Source organism: Erithacus rubecula, assembly GCF_903797595.1.
Source record: "Erithacus rubecula genome assembly, chromosome: 9".
Lineage (NCBI taxonomy): Eukaryota > Metazoa > Chordata > Aves > Passeriformes > Muscicapidae > Erithacus > Erithacus rubecula.
This window is the reverse complement of record NC_136660.1, coordinates 2541271-2555913: the sequence shown is the minus strand read 5'-3', so window position 1 is coordinate 2555913 and position 14643 is coordinate 2541271. Positions and strand designations below refer to the sequence as shown.

The 14643-nt window shown below is 52.7% G+C and overlaps 1 protein-coding gene across 3 annotated transcripts; it reads left to right on the top strand.

Annotated features, from left to right (window-relative positions):
- The first annotated feature begins 11909 nt into the window (after positions 1 to 11909).
- Positions 11910 to 14643, top strand: LOC306804935 (uncharacterized protein). Of its 3 annotated transcripts, XR_013775072.1 has the most exons (6): positions 11920 to 12376; positions 12754 to 12849; positions 12952 to 13130; positions 13312 to 13412; positions 13503 to 13916; positions 14386 to 14643. XR_013775072.1 is itself a non-coding variant. In XM_079312154.1 (5 exons), exons 1-5 carry the CDS (start codon positions 11974 to 11976, stop codon positions 13615 to 13617), a joined length of 894 nt encoding a protein of 297 aa, XP_079168280.1. In that variant the 5' UTR covers positions 11920 to 11973; the 3' UTR covers positions 13618 to 14281. The 3 variants fall into 3 exon arrangements, 2 of the variants coding, with proteins under 2 accessions (XP_079168281.1, XP_079168280.1); XM_079312154.1 differs by lacking the exon at positions 14386 to 14643 and having other exon boundaries at positions 13503 to 14281; XM_079312155.1 differs by lacking the exons at positions 13312 to 13412; positions 14386 to 14643 and having other exon boundaries at positions 11910 to 12376; positions 13503 to 14285.

Genomic DNA, 14643 nt, shown 5'->3' with positions numbered 1-14643 from the left:
AGGGGCCCCAGGCCAGCGTCACTCTGCCAGTGGCTGCGGGGAGAGGGAGAGGGAGCGGGGGGGGAAGCGGCAAAGAAGAGGGAGGGGGAGAGGGGGACGTGGACAATTCGGTCACACCTGTCCCATAAAAACACAGTAAGAAACAGTACCAGGCACTGGAGAAGCAGGTGAGGAACAGCAGCCCCGGGGGAGCTTCTGGGGGCTCTGGCCAGGCGGGCTGAGCCAGGGCAGGGCCAGGGCAAGACACAGCGCAGCGCTGGCGGCGTCCGGCGCTGCTCGGAGCCTGCCGGCCTTGGCAGCTCAGGCACACAATGAACCCCAATGGGCGGCGATATCCAGCACCTGCTGTTTCTCCCCTCGTACCCTGGATGCATTTGACAGTTCTCCATTTCCTCCCTCAGAGCTGCAAAGCAAAATGCCCGCCTGCCCCGTGCCCATCCCCGCCCCTTCCACCGCTCCAGCCTTGTCCCTCTTTCTCTCCCCTTTACTCTTGTTATGGGCTGATGTTTGGACTGGCTCCTCTCCTTGCTTCCCCCGTGCAGCTGCCGGTCCCTCCCTCGGATGGTTTTATCTAGGCTGGTGTTTTCCGGCTCTCTCTCTCTTGCTGCGCTTCGGTTGTGGGCTGTGTCTTGCTCTCTGCCGTCTGCTCAGCTGTGACCCCCTCCCCTGGCTTCTTTGGCCGTTTTTTTTCCCTTTTCCCCCAGCTGTTTTGTCTGTGCCCCCGTGTTGGCTTGTCTTGGGTTTGCTTTTGCTTGTCTTGGGCTCGCTTTAGCTTGTCTTGGGCTTGCTTTGGGCCTGCTCCCGGCTGCCCCTCCCCCTCTCTCCCTTCTCCCTGCTCCAGGGATTTGCACCGACTCCGGAGGACAAGGATCTGGACTTCGGGGGCCGCTGCTGGAGGTCGGCTTGGGAGGCTCTGCCGCTCTCCCCGGCGAAGATCGGCTGGGTTCGTCTCATCTGGGTTTGGGTTGGGGGAGTGTTTCTTTTGTATTTTTGTTAATAAAAAGTTTTTTCCATTTTCACCACAAGAACAATTCTTTCTGAGCTCATTGAAGGAAGGAATTGTAAAAAAGAAAAGGGGGGGGGGGGGGCCCTTTGGAGCTCTTTTTTCCCCAAATTTGTCCTAAACTTGGACATACTTTTTGGGGGCTCGTCCGGGAGATCGAACCCGCGACCTTGGCATTATCAGCACCAGAAAAAAGTGGAAAAAACTTTTATCTAATACTATGTTGGTTTCAGCTGTCGGCATGGCTAAGTTTCTTAAATCCATAATGTCTTTCGTGGTGGGGACCTGTTTGTATGTCGGCTCGTTAGGTTTCTTTGATGTTTTGATGCCTTTGTGGTCAATGGGTCTGTTTACTCATCCGGAGATAGCTCCGGTGTTGTCTTTGATGCGTAGTTTTTGTATGAAAGGAATATTGACGAAAATGCTCATCGGGCTAGGCTTGGTTGCAATGGCTTACAGGAGATTTATGAGAATGTTGGAATCTGCTTCAGGAATGTATAAATCATGGTTTGTGTTATTTATTAGAGGAGAAGCAGGCAAAGAAGATTTCCTGCCTTTATTTCCTTTCCTCTCCTCTGAATCGGTTACATCTTTATTAGAAAACATTCAGATCTCCCTGATCTCCTTGAGTATTAAGGAAATCATCTTTATGGTAATTAATTTAGTAAGTCTTTGTTGCACCATTTACAGTCTATATAGAATGAAGGCTGAGATTTCTAAAGGGGCTGGGAAGACTCCTGATTTAGGAGTCAAGCTCGGCAGGAGGAATCTTGAGTGGAATGGCAAATGGGAGAAAATGGGCCAGATTTTAAAGGAATTTTCTGACCCCATAATCTGGGAATTCCCAACTGAAAAGATTCAGGATCCAATCGAGGTTGCAAGCTACTTAAAAGGGAAGTGCCAGGATGGTTCTAAAGAGAAAAGGATTATTACAGTGAGCTGGGCCCTAGCACATGCATATCGCACCCTGCTAGGCACTATAGAGCAGGAGACAGAGGAGAGGGAACAGGGAGATAAATTGTCTCCTATCCCAGTTACGCAGGTTGTTGCCAACACCCTAGGCCAAAACCCAGCAACTAAACTGGAGAATAAGCCCCAACCAATGGCTGTGGCTACCAGTACAAGAAGTGGGAAACGCACCAAGAAGACCGATCGGCCGGTGGAGGATGATGATGATGATGATGCTGGAGAGGGACCCTCGACACCTCCTGATGTAAAATTAGGAGTCAAGACAACTGGTGGGAGAGCAGAGACCAATAATGAGTCTTTTTCCCTGAAGGATCTTCGTGGATTAAGAAAGATTACACCCGGAGACCTGATGAATCTATTATCAGCTGGCTGGTTCGTCTCTGGGATGCGGCAGGTGAGGCCACAGTTTTGGATGGCTCTGAGGCGAGACATTTGGGGTCTCTGTCTCATGATCCTGTTATCGATCAGGGCGTGATGAGAGGGGCTAACCCTCAAAGTCTCTGGGAACGGGTCCTGGATAGTGTGGCACAAAGATATCTGTGTGCAGATGACTTATATGTTCAGCAGACCCGATGGAAAACCATAGAGCAGGGGGTCCAACGCCTCAGGGAAATGGCAGTAACAGAAATTATTTTTTCGGATGATGTAACAACTAGAAATCCAGACCTGGTACCATGCACACCGGTGATGTGGAGAAAGCTCGTGCGGCTTGGGCCACCTGAATATGCGTCTGCCCTAGCAATAATGAAGAGAGATGAGGTGTATGAGACAGTTCTCGATATGGCAAAGAAGCTTCGTGCATATGCGGATGCAGTACATGGCCCAACTCATGCTAGGATTGCAGCTGTGGAAACACGCTTGCAAAACTTAGAAGATAAAATAGAGAAAAATCATCGGAGACTCAGGGAGGAGATTAAGGAGGACCTCCTCCAAATTTCAGCTGTACAGATTAGAAACCCTGATATCCAACGCAGACGTTACCCCAGTTGGGAGAGAGGGTACACTCCCCGAGCTGAGTTGTGGTTCTTCTTGCGAGATTCTGGAGAGAACATGAGAAGATGGGATGGGAAGCCTACGGCTGTTCTGGCACAACGAGTGCGGGATTTGAAGGAAGAAAAAATTTCCAAAAGGAAAGCCGCTCCTGTTTCTCGCAGCCAAAGTGCCGAATGTGATACTGATAATGACATGTCTGACCCTCTTGAGGGAACTTCTAAGATGTATGCCTCAGAAAAGAAGGAGCAACAGGCTTAGAGGGGCCCTGCCTCTAGCCAGGGGGAGGCAAGGGAGAACCGTGTTTTTTGGACCGTGTGGATTCGATGGCCTGGCACTTCGAAACCACGGAAATATAAAGCTTTAGTGGACACAGGTGCACAGTGTACGATACTTCCATCAAGACACGTAGGAGCAGAATCTGTTTCAATTGCTGGTGTGACAGGTGGATCGCAGGACTTCACCCTGGTGGAAGCGGAAGTAAGTTTAACTGGAAAGGATTGGAAGAAACATTTATTGCGACTGGTCCAGAGGCCCCATGTATTTTGGGCATAGATTACCTTCGGAGTGGATATTTTAAGGACCCAAAGGGACTAAGATGGGCATTTGGAATTGCAACTGTGATGGCAGAGCGCATCCGGCAATTGAACACCTTGCCTGGACTATCTGAGAATCCAATTACAGTAGGACTTCTGCAGGGAGAAGAACAACAAGTACCAATTGCCACTTCAATAGTGCACCGTCGGCAGTACAGAACAACGAGAGATGCCGTGATTCCTATTCATAAGATGATCCGAGAGCTGGAAAGCCAAGGGGTGGTCAGTAAAACCCACTCACCCTTTAACAGCCCCATTTGGCCTGTGCGTAAATCTGATGGGGAATGGAGACTGACTGTGGACTATCGGGCATTGAATGAAGTGACTCCACCGCTGAGCGCTGCCGTGCCAGACATGCTGGAACTCCAGTACGAGCTAGAGTCCAAGGCAGCAAGGTGGTATGCCACCATTGACATTGCAAATGCATTTTTCTCCATTCCTTTGGCAGCAGAATGCAGGCCTCAATTTGCTTTCACCTGGAGGGGCGTGCAGTACACCTGGAACCGACTACCCCAGGGGTGGAAGCACAGTCCTACCATCTGTCATGGACTGATCCAGGCTGCACTGGAAAAGGGTGAAGCTCCGGAACATCTACAATATATTGATGATATCATCGTATGGGGAAACACAGCAGCGGAAGTGTTTGAGAAAGGAGAAAAAATTATTCAAATTCTCCTGGAAGCCGGCTTCGCCATCAAGAAGAGTAAAGTTAAAGGACCTGCTCGAGAGATTCAGTTCCTGGGAGTGAAATGGCAAGATGGACGGCGTCAGATTCCTACTGATGTTATTAACAAGATTACAGCTATGTCCCCACCTACTAATAAAAAGGAGACACAAGCTTTTCTAGGTGCCATCGGTTTTTGGAGAATGCACATTCCTGAGTACAGCCAGATTGTGAGCCCTCTTTACCTTATTACACGCAAGAAGAATGATTTCCACTGGGGCCCTGAACAGCAGCAAGCCTTTGCTCAGATTAAACAGGAGATTGCCCATGCAGTAGCCCTTGGCCCAGTCAGGAGGGGACCAGATGTGAAGAACGTACTTTACTCAGCAGCTGGGAGCCATGGTTTGTCTTGGAGCCTGTGGCAGAAGGTGCCTGGTGAGACCCGAGGCCGACCCCTGGGATTCTGGAGCAGAAGCTACAGAGGGTCCGAAGCCAACTACACTCCCACAGAGAAGGAAATCTTGGCTGCCTATGAAGGAGTTCAAGCTGCCTCAGAGGTGATTGGCACAGAAGCACAACTTCTCCTGGCACCCCGACTGCCAGTGCTGGGGTGGATGTTCAAAGGAAAGGTTCCCTCTACTCACCATGCCACTGACGCCACATGGAGCAAGTGGATTGCCCTCATCACGCAGCGAGCCCGTATTGGTAACCCAAATCGCCCTGGGATTTTAGAGATAATTACAAACTGGCCAGAAGGTGAAGATTTTGGTCTCTCTGATGAAGAGGAGCAGGAGCAAGTGACCCGGGCTGAAGAAGCTCCACCGTACAACCAGCTGCCAGCAGATGAAACACGCTACGCCCTTTTCACCGACGGTTCCTGCCGCATTGTGGGGATGAACCGGAAGTGGAAAGCTGCCGTATGGAGCCCCACACGACAGGTTGCACAAGCTACCGAAGGAGAAGGTGGATCGAGTCAATTTGCGGAACTCAAAGCTGTTCAGCTGGCCTTGGACATTGCTGAGAGAGAGAAATGGCCAAAGCTCTACCTTTACACTGATTCGTGGATGGTAGCCAATGCTCTGTGGGGTTGGCTGGAAAGGTGGAAAAAGGCTGACTGGCAACGCAGAGGAAAACCAATCTGGGCTGCTGATGAGTGGAAAGACATTGCCACTCGGGTGGAGAAGCTCCCCGTGAAAGTCCGTCATGTGGATGCCCATGTTCCCAAGAGTCGGGCTAATGAAGAACACAGGCACAACAAGCAGGTAGATCAGGCTGCACAGATAGAGGTCTCAAAGATAGACTTAGATTGGGAACATAAGGGAGAGTTGTTCCTGGCTCGATGGGCCCATGATGCCTCAGGCCATCAGGGTAGGGATGCCACCTATAAGTGGGCACGAGACCGAGGGGTGGATCTTACCATGGACAGCATTACCCAAGTCATTCATGACTGTGACACTTGCACTGCCATCAAGCAGGCCAAGCGGGTAAAACCCCTCTGGTATGGTGGACGGTGGTCCAAATACAAGTATGGAGAGGCCTGGCAGATTGATTACATCACACTGCCTCAGACCCGCCAGGGAAAACGTTATGTGCTGACCATGGTGGAAGCCACCACTGGGTGGTTGGAGACTTACCCTGTGTCCCATGCTACTGCCCGCAACACCATCCTGGGCCTGGAAAAGCAGGTCCTTTGGAGGCATGGTACCCCTGAGAGAATTGAGTCAGACAATGGGACGCATTTTAAAAATAAGCTTGTTGACACCTGGGCTAGGGAACATGGTATTGAGTGGGTGTACCATATCCCTTACCATGCACCAGCTGCAGGTAAAGTGGAGAGGTACAATGGATTGTTGAAGACCACATTAAAGGCATTGGGTGGGGGATCTTTAAAAAACTGGGAGCAGCACCTGGCAAAAGCCACTTGGTTAGTCAACACTCGAGGTTCCACCAACCGAGCAGGTCCCGCCCAGTCTGAAGGCCTTAATGTGATAGATGGAGATAAAGTCCCAGTGGCCCATGTTAGAGGGTTGCTAGGAAAGACAGTATGGATTCATCCTGCCTCGAGTACAGGCAAACCCATTCGTGGGATTGCCTTTGCTCAAGGACCAGGATGTACTTGGTGGATAATGCAGAAGGATGGAACAACCTGCTGTGTACCTCAGGGAGATCTGACTATAGGATGAAGTATAGACAAATGTTATTGTTGAGTGTTGCCACCATTGTATACTAGATTCTATGAATAGAAAGAAATGTGTAAGTATTGAAGGTTTAAGCAAGTCAGGAAATTTCCATATCGTGTTTAGTGAGTGTGTATCCCAATCGTGTGTCAATGATCACGATGTGGGATAAGGGGTGGAATGTTATGGGCTGATGTTTGGACTGGCTCCTCTCCTTGCTTCCCCCGTGCAGCTGCCGGTCCCTCCCTCGGATGGTTTTATCTAGGCTGGTGTTTTCCGGCTCTCTCTCTCTTGCTGCGCTTCGGTTGTAGGCTGTGTCTTGCTCTCTGCCGTCTGCTCAGCTGTGACCCCCTCCCCTGGCTTCTTTGGCCGTTTTTTTCCCTTTTCCCCCAGCTGTTTTGTCTGTGCCCCCGTGTTGGCTTGTCTTGGGTTTGCTTTTGCTTGTCTTGGGCTCGCTTTAGCTTGTCTTGGGCTTGCTTTGGGCCTGCTCCCGGCTGCCCCTCCCCCTCTCTCCCTTCTCCCTGCTCCAGGGATTTGCACCGACTCCGGAGGACAAGGATCTGGACTTCGGGGGCCGCTGCTGGAGGTCGGCTTGGGAGGCTCTGCCGCTCTCCCCGGCGAAGATCGGCTGGGTTCGTCTCATCTGGGTTTGGGTTGGGGGAGTGTTTCTTTTGTATTTTTGTTAATAAAAAGTTTTTTTCCATTTTCACCACAAGAACAATTCTTTCTGAGCTCATTGAAGGAAGGAATTGTAAAAAAGAAAAGGGGGGGGGGGGGGGCCCTTTGGAGCTCTTTTTTTCCCCAAATTTGTCCTAAACTTGGACAACTCTGCTCCACTTTCTCCTCCTCCTCTCCCTGCCAGCTCCCAGCAAAGACATTTCACCCCCTGGCACCAGCTGCCTCCTCTCACTCCAGGCACCTGCCCGTGAATCCAGAGCCGCCGTGGCAGCGGGTAATGGTGGGATAGGAGTGAATTATTGCAGGGATGATTGGGCTGGGCTGGGCCTGGCCAGGTGCCCGGTGCCAGCAAAACCGCTCTGTCCCTCTCCTGCTCACCCTGGGTGGGGAACAGAACACATCAGGAAAGGCTCGATGTGTCAGGATTTTTATGGGTTTAAATCATCAAAAGAGCTCAACAGTTGTTAGCTGCTATAAAGTTGTTTATTATAAAGGCACAGAAGGCTCAAAAGGCACAGAGTTCCAAGTGTTCAAGTCAGTGCTAAAAGCTTTCAGCATAGAGTCCCAAATAGAAGTAAAGCCCCCATTAGAAGCAGGAGCAGTTCTGTGGTGCAAGGCCCCAGGAGGGCTGAAGTTGCAGACACAGCTCCTGTCTTCTGCTGGGTGATGATGATGGTGGTGAGGAGAAAAGAGAGAGAGAGAGAGTCTGTCGCCAGTGCACAGATTCTTATTTACAAATTACCCAGTGAGTTAAAAACACAAATCTGAAACATTTATTCTAAAACTATTGCAATTCTATTTATTTAATACAAAAGTTTACATTCAATCTGCACATAGATCCTGTCTTTTCTATCCAAAAAAATGTAAGCAATTTTCTCTCTTTTGTTATTATGTCTAAAACTATATTTTTGAACTCTCACTGAGACTTGGCTTCGAGATTTGTTTTTTCGTTTTGAGCTCTTACTAAATCTTGTTTCTCAAACTACATTCTAAGGCTTTTCCTTTTTAAGGCACTTTAAATATATTCTTACACACTTAAGCTTACTTAAGTTTACATCTCTATTTCATGTATTCTCAGTGCCGCGGCCCGAGGCTTGGGGAGATAACACACCGAAACGATGTGGGAACCAAACTCCGATGTTATTATAGTTCTGAAGCTTGTTATTTAGTTGGTTATTTCCGTCCACGCGAATAGCTGGAGGTTTAGTCCTTATTCATTGGTTCTTCAGTCTATGCACGCGCTGTTCATGCTCTATTTCATTGGCTGACTTCTAAATACTTTTTCCTATTTTAGGCAGCTACTTCCTTAAAGCTTGTTTATCTCCCTGCTGCTTTCACTTGGGCTTCTGCCAATTCACCGATGCTTGACTTTTCACCCTTACCCTACTTTTAGAGTTTCTCATAGTGATTCAAAAAGCCTAATGCCCCAGCACCTCAGCCAGGTACGCACACTCAGAATTGCCAAGGACAGGAACCCTGCAGAGAGGAGCAGACACAGCTGTTCCCGCCGGGAAAGGCTCTGCCGGAGCCGGGCCGGGCACCGATCGCTGCAGAACGAGCGCAGTTCCCGTGGGACGGCGCAGGCTGCGGCAGGCGCTGTGCCAAGGGCGACAGAGAGCTCTGGCACCGGGAATGCCGCTCGCCGCGGGAGCCAAGCAATGGATGCGGCTGAGAAAGGGGCTGCAGCTGCGCTGGGATCCGAGGGGACAGCGGAGGGACACTGCAGCGGCAGCGGGGCTGGCATCGGTGGCGCGGGACTAGGAATGGCCCCGAGGAGCGAGTGGAAACTCTCGCTCGCCAGCCGCTCGCATGCTGCGGTGACAAGAGACCAAAAAGGGCGCGGAGGGATGTGTGACAATGCAGTTCCTCGGGAATCACACACGGAGGGATGAGTGACAATGCAGCTCCTCGGGAATCACACACGGAGGGATGTGTGACAATGCAGTTCCTCGGGAATCACACTCGGAGGGATGTGTGACAATGCAGTTCCTCGGGAATCACACACGGAGGGATGTGTGACAATGCAGTTCCTCGGGAATCACACACGGAGGGATGTGTGACAATGCAGTTCCTCGGGAATCACACACGGAGGGATGTGTGACAATGCAGTTCCTCGGGAATCACACACGGAGGGATGTGTGACAATGCAGTTCCTCGGGAATCACACACGGAGGGATGTGTGACAATGCAGTTCCTCGGGAATCACACACGGAGGGATGTGTGACAATGCAGTTCCTCGGGAATCACACACGGACGGATGTGTGACAATGCAGTTCCTCGGGAATCACACACGGACGGATGAGTGACAATGCAGTTCCTCGGGAATCACACACGGAGGGATGTGTGACAATGCAGCTCCTCGGGAATCACACACGGAGGGATGTGTGACAATGCAGTTTCTCGGGAATCACACTCGGAGGGCTCGAGGGGACCGGCCAGGGCCGAGGAGCGGGGACAGAGCCGGCGAAAGCGTTCTGAGACACGGGGAACAAAGGAGTTTGGAACAGCCTGAGGAAGGATTTGAGAGGCGGGGGAGGCCAGAGCTGACACGGGGAGAACAGAGGGGCCCCCAGGGGGTCCCGAACTGCCCACCTGGGGTACGGACAGAGGACTAAGCGAGGGGGGACACCCGGCACGGAGCACGGGGAAAACGAAAATGTGGTGGTGTGTAAAGATTTCCTGAATCTTTTCCCTGCCGAGACCTGGGCAGTCTCCCTTGTGTCTCACAAGGAGCAACCAGTGTCAGATTTTAAAGACTGACGCATGGTTATACCGAGAAGGAAGTTTATGCATCATTGTAAAACACTCACGTAAAGACAAATATCCTGGAAAAGCTCTGTTCCATTTCCAGCCTCTCCAAAGAGAACTGGCCTGGCTGGGCCGGGGCAGGGGGAGCCGGGTCGGTGCTGCCGGCCATGGCCCCGGGCCGGGGAGGGAGAGGCTGAGCCGAGCTTTTCTCCTAAATGGAATGCAGCCAAGAAACTTTCTGGCTGAACCCTTACAATCCTCGCCCAGCCAAGGGTAGCCTTAAAAATTGTATCTTGGAATAACTCCCAGCCTCAGCCTGGAAGAGATCCAAAAGGGATCTGCTGCCCGGATGAAGTATTCACTCTTTCAATGCTCAGAATAAAGCTCTGCAGATACCTTATTCTCTCTCCAAAGTAAAAAAAGAAAACCAAGATACTGATATGCACAAAACCACAGTAAAAAACCAAACGAACAAACAAAACCAACCAACCAACCAAAGAAAAACAAACAAACAAACAAAAACCCATTCACAAAGGTGAACCAAAAAAAAAAGGACAAGTCCCAAAGAAGAAAAGAAGGAAAATCACAAAATGAAATTTCTGCTTATTTATGCTACAGAAAAAAAAACCCCTCTTGTTTTCCTATAACACATACAAATATTATGGAGTGAATATAACTGTTCTAACTGTAAATAAGAGCAAAGACATTAGTGTTAAAGTAAGCAGATGTTTAAACTGCCGTAATCCCCTAAATTTAAATAGTAAGAAAACCCCTACTGTTCCCCAGGAAAGAAGACAAAGAAAAAAACCCTCTATTCTCAAAAATAAAGCAAACGTTTGTTTAAACTGTTATAATCTTTAAAAGGTGCCTCATAAATGAATATAGTGCTCAATAATAATTATAGAAAAAACTGTTAATCTGAAACGGTTTCACCATAGTGATCAAATTTCCATTCTCCCGTGCAGCGAATCACTGTGGCATCAAAGCCGTAAAAAAACTGTTTGCTGTAAAAAAAAGTCTCCGTAAACAAATTGTGTTAGAACTGGGGAGGATCCCCCTTCACCTACGATTTGAAGGGTCTCAACTGAACGAAACACGCCTTTGTGATGGTTTTTGGTGCTTCATTAGGCGGGAAATCACTGATTTCCATTAATTTCATGTTTAAATTTAAGCAGAATACCTTTATGGTGCTTTTCTACGGCTTTCAATTGGGGGAAAGTGCTCCATGTTACTGCTCTTAAGGGTCAAAGGCGGGCAGACTCCGGCAGACAGCCGAACACCCGCCTGCCGAGAACGCCTTGAAGCAGCTTCTCCCGTGCCAAACCTTGCTCTCCACCTTAAGGGGCGTGTTTACATTTCTCTGCGGTTTGTAATTGACCGAACATAACCCTCGGCGGCCTCGCATCGCCTCGGTTCGCCTCCCGCCTCCCACGGTGAATGGTCAAAGCGGCCCCGAAAGCCGCTCCACCCACCCCACCCTCGGCTTTAAAGAGGGGCGGATGCGAGCAGAGGCATGTCCAGAACCGAACCTGCGTTGGTGCCGGTCCGGTCAGGCGGCCCCGGAGCTGGGAGCGGCTCCAGCACAGGTACGACCCCGCTCGGTTGTGCCCCAGCCCGGGCTCGCTGCGGCCGGAGGGGCCGCGCTCAGGGGAACGGGGCGGTTCTGGCGAGTTCCTTGCGCCGGCTTCCCCCGTGTGCCCCTGGCCTGAGCTGGCGGAGGGAGCGGCTGCCCGCGGTCTCCTCCTTGCCGCGGATCGCTGGCGACGAGCCGGTGCCGCAGCAGCGATGGCTCATCCCGGTGGCTCTCGCTAGCCCGGAGGTGGCTGCTCCGTGCCCGGCACAGTTTGGGCCGTGGCGCCCCGGGCTCGGCGCCGCTGCTCAGGCGGGAGGTGTCCCTGCCCGGCTCAGGGCTGGCTCGGCATGAACTTGAACGCGCCTCAGAGCCCAAAGCACTGCAGGCGCCGAGTGGAGGCACAAAGCGCCGCATCCTGCTGAGTGCCTGGATGTACCTGGAGCTCCCGCAGGCTGCGCTGGTCCCCGCCGTTGCTGCCACATCGTCCGGGCAGCGGGGACAGCGGCGGACTGAGCTGGCAGCGCCTTCCTGAGTTTCGGTGTCCTGCACCGAAGGACCAGACGTGAGCTGTTATCATGTCCCTTTCAATGGGCCATCCACGTCAGTGTACGGCTGTTCCTGAGGCCGATCTCCGAAAGGCTTTTTCAGCACTACTGATGTGTCGGGAGCAAGGGGCTGTTTGTTTCAAGGAGAGATATGCAGGCTGTGAGCTGGAGGGGAGTGAATTCTGCTCCATCCATGGGCCTGTGAAAGAGATACTGCATCTCCAGAAGGAGCCAGCAGCTGGGCTGACACATTTGCCAGGGGCACAAGAAGGCACTTATCGTAAGCAGGGGGATGCCACCTGTGAGCATGCAGCAAGGGAGAATGTGGAGAATGGAATCTGCATCAGCGATGACAGCGTGAGGGAGCCCTTGGATCCTCAGGGCACATCAGCAACCGGCCATGGGCACAGAAGCATCCTCAGAAAATTGCCGGGTGAGTGCAGGGCCACGCCTGTGGCCTCGAGGGAGGGCCAGTGTCAGCTGGCAAGGACAGGGCTGGCAGGTGTGTGGCTGTTTCCCGATGTGTGGAAGAGGCCTCGTGCTGCGCTCGGCCCCAGCAGTGGCTGCAAGCGGCAGCCGCAGCTGCCCCCAAGGCTGTGCAGCTCTCCTGCTGCAGCCTGTCCCCAGCCCGGTGTCCCTGGCTGTCCCCACAGCTGTGTCCCTGCCTGTGTGCAGCCTCTTGGCTCTCTGGCTGCAGCTGAGGGAGGAGCAGACAGGCTGAGAGCTCCCTCCTGTGCTCCCCGCCCATTGGGGGAGCAGCTTGGAGGGCCGGCTGTGCTTCTGGCAGCCAGCAGCTCTTTCCTGCTCCAGGCCAGTGGTTCAGCTGCCATCCCGTGCTCGTCTCGGTGCTGATCCTGCTCCTGTTGCTGCTGCTGGCGTTGGCGGTGGCCTTGGCTGTGCAGTCAGGTAAGGGAGGGGCAGCAGGCTGGGCCCAGCCCCTCGGGGCAGAGCGGGGTCCCTGCTCCCTGCACAGGGCAATCCTCACACCTTCTCCTCTTCCCCCTGCAGCACCACAGGTTCCAGATCCACCTGCGACTCTGCAGTTGGTTCTCGGCTGTCCCTCTGGCTGGGTTGGATACAATGGAGACTGCTACTACATCTCAAGGGATAAAGGCACCTGGGATGAGGCTCAGGAGCGGTGCTCCGAGCTCGGGGCCTCCCTGGCCATTGTCAAGGATGAGGCAATGGTGAGTGAGGGGCTGCGGGCGCTGTGGGGTGGCTGAGGGGAGCCTGGGGGTGCTGGTGGGCCGGGCTGGGTGCTGGTGGGGCTGGGGCTGCAGCCCTGTGCCGGGGCCTTGCAGGGAAGGAGCCCCGGGGCCGTGTCCCCCCGAGGGGCCGGGGCAGCTGCCACTGCTCTCTCCTTGGCAGGATTTGCTCTTCCGCCTCCGCGGGAACGGCGATTACTGGGTGGGGCTGCGCAGATGGGGCGAGCACCTGCAGTGGGGGGACGGCAGCAGCTTCAGCTCCGGGTGAGTGCCGGGGAGCCGGGCAGGGCATGGGGGGACAGGGGCACAACGTGTTCCCCTGCGAACCAGCGCTGCCTCTGCTCCTCCCTGCAGGGTTCCTGTCCTGGGCAATTCCGAGTGTGTGTGCCTGGCTGAGGAGAAATTCAGGAGTGAGAGCTGCTCGAATCCGCAGCCGTATCTCTGCAGCAAGGCCCGAGCTCCCCTGTAACAGGGGCTGGAGAAAGGAGCTTCTCCACACTGGGCAGTCCCAGCTTCCCCTCTCAGCCCGGCACAGGGCTGTCCTTTCTCAGCTGCACCCTGTGCCTTGCACTTGCTCTCAGGGTCACCTCAGTGCCTGTTCATCCCCACTGCCAGCGCTGGGCTGGCTGTTCAAAGGAAAAGTCTCTGCAACCCATCCTGCCAGCCATGCTAGTTGGAGTGAGTGAATCACCCTCATTGCACAGCAAGCTCGAATGGGAAATTCAGATTTTCCTGGACTCTTGGAAATCATTAGAATATGGCCTGAAGGTGAGACTTTTGGACTATCCTTGGAAGAGGAAGAACAGCTTACTGAGGAGTGCTGAGGAGGAGTCCCATTTTTGGCATCAGGCGCCTGGGTGTGAAGAATAGTCTCTCTGTCTGTCTGTTGCCAAGGATCTGACTGCTCTGCTGTGGGAGCAATCCTTGGTTGAAGCAGAAGGATTTATTTCCCTGAGGGAGAAGCAGCAACATGGCCTGATTGTAATTCCCATCCCTCTGTGCCACTGTGTGGGATAGAGGGAGGGAGGGAACTGGGAATAAGATGAAGCCCCCGAAGCAGAGAATAGTGTGGGGAAGGTGTGTTATAAGAATTTTCATACTTCTTGTTCCCTTGCTGTGATTTGCTTGATAATAAATTCAACTTCTGGGCTTGTTATACACATGATGGGTGAGTGATATGTTGCTGCCTTTATCGAGTCCCTCGAGCCCTTCCTGATGTGTTCTGTTCCCCACCCAGGGTGAGCAGGAGAGGGACAGAGCGGTTTTGCTGGCACCGGGCACCTGGCCAGGCCCAGCCCAGCCCAATCATCCCTGCAATAATTCACTCCTATCCCACCATTACCCGCTGCCACGGCGGCTCTGGATTCACGGGCAGGTGCCTGGAGTGAGAGGAGGCAGCTGGTGCCAGGGGGTGAAATGTCTTTGCTGGGAGCTGGCAGGGAGAGGAGGAGGAGAAAGTGGAGCAGAGTAAAGGGGAGAGAAAGAGGGACAAGGC

Excerpts from the sequence above, each read along its gene's own strand:
- LOC306804935 (XM_079312154.1), top strand. The coding sequence starts at position 11,974 with ATGTCCCTTTCAATGGGCCATCCACGTCAGTGTACGGCTGTTCCTGAG. Across the intron at positions 12,850-12,951 it reads GGCCTTGGCTGTGCAGTCAG|CACCACAGGTTCCAGATCCA; the intron begins GTAAGGGAGGGG and ends TTCCCCCTGCAG. Across the intron at positions 13,413-13,502 it reads GGCAGCAGCTTCAGCTCCGG|GGTTCCTGTCCTGGGCAATT; the intron begins GTGAGTGCCGGG and ends TCCTCCCTGCAG.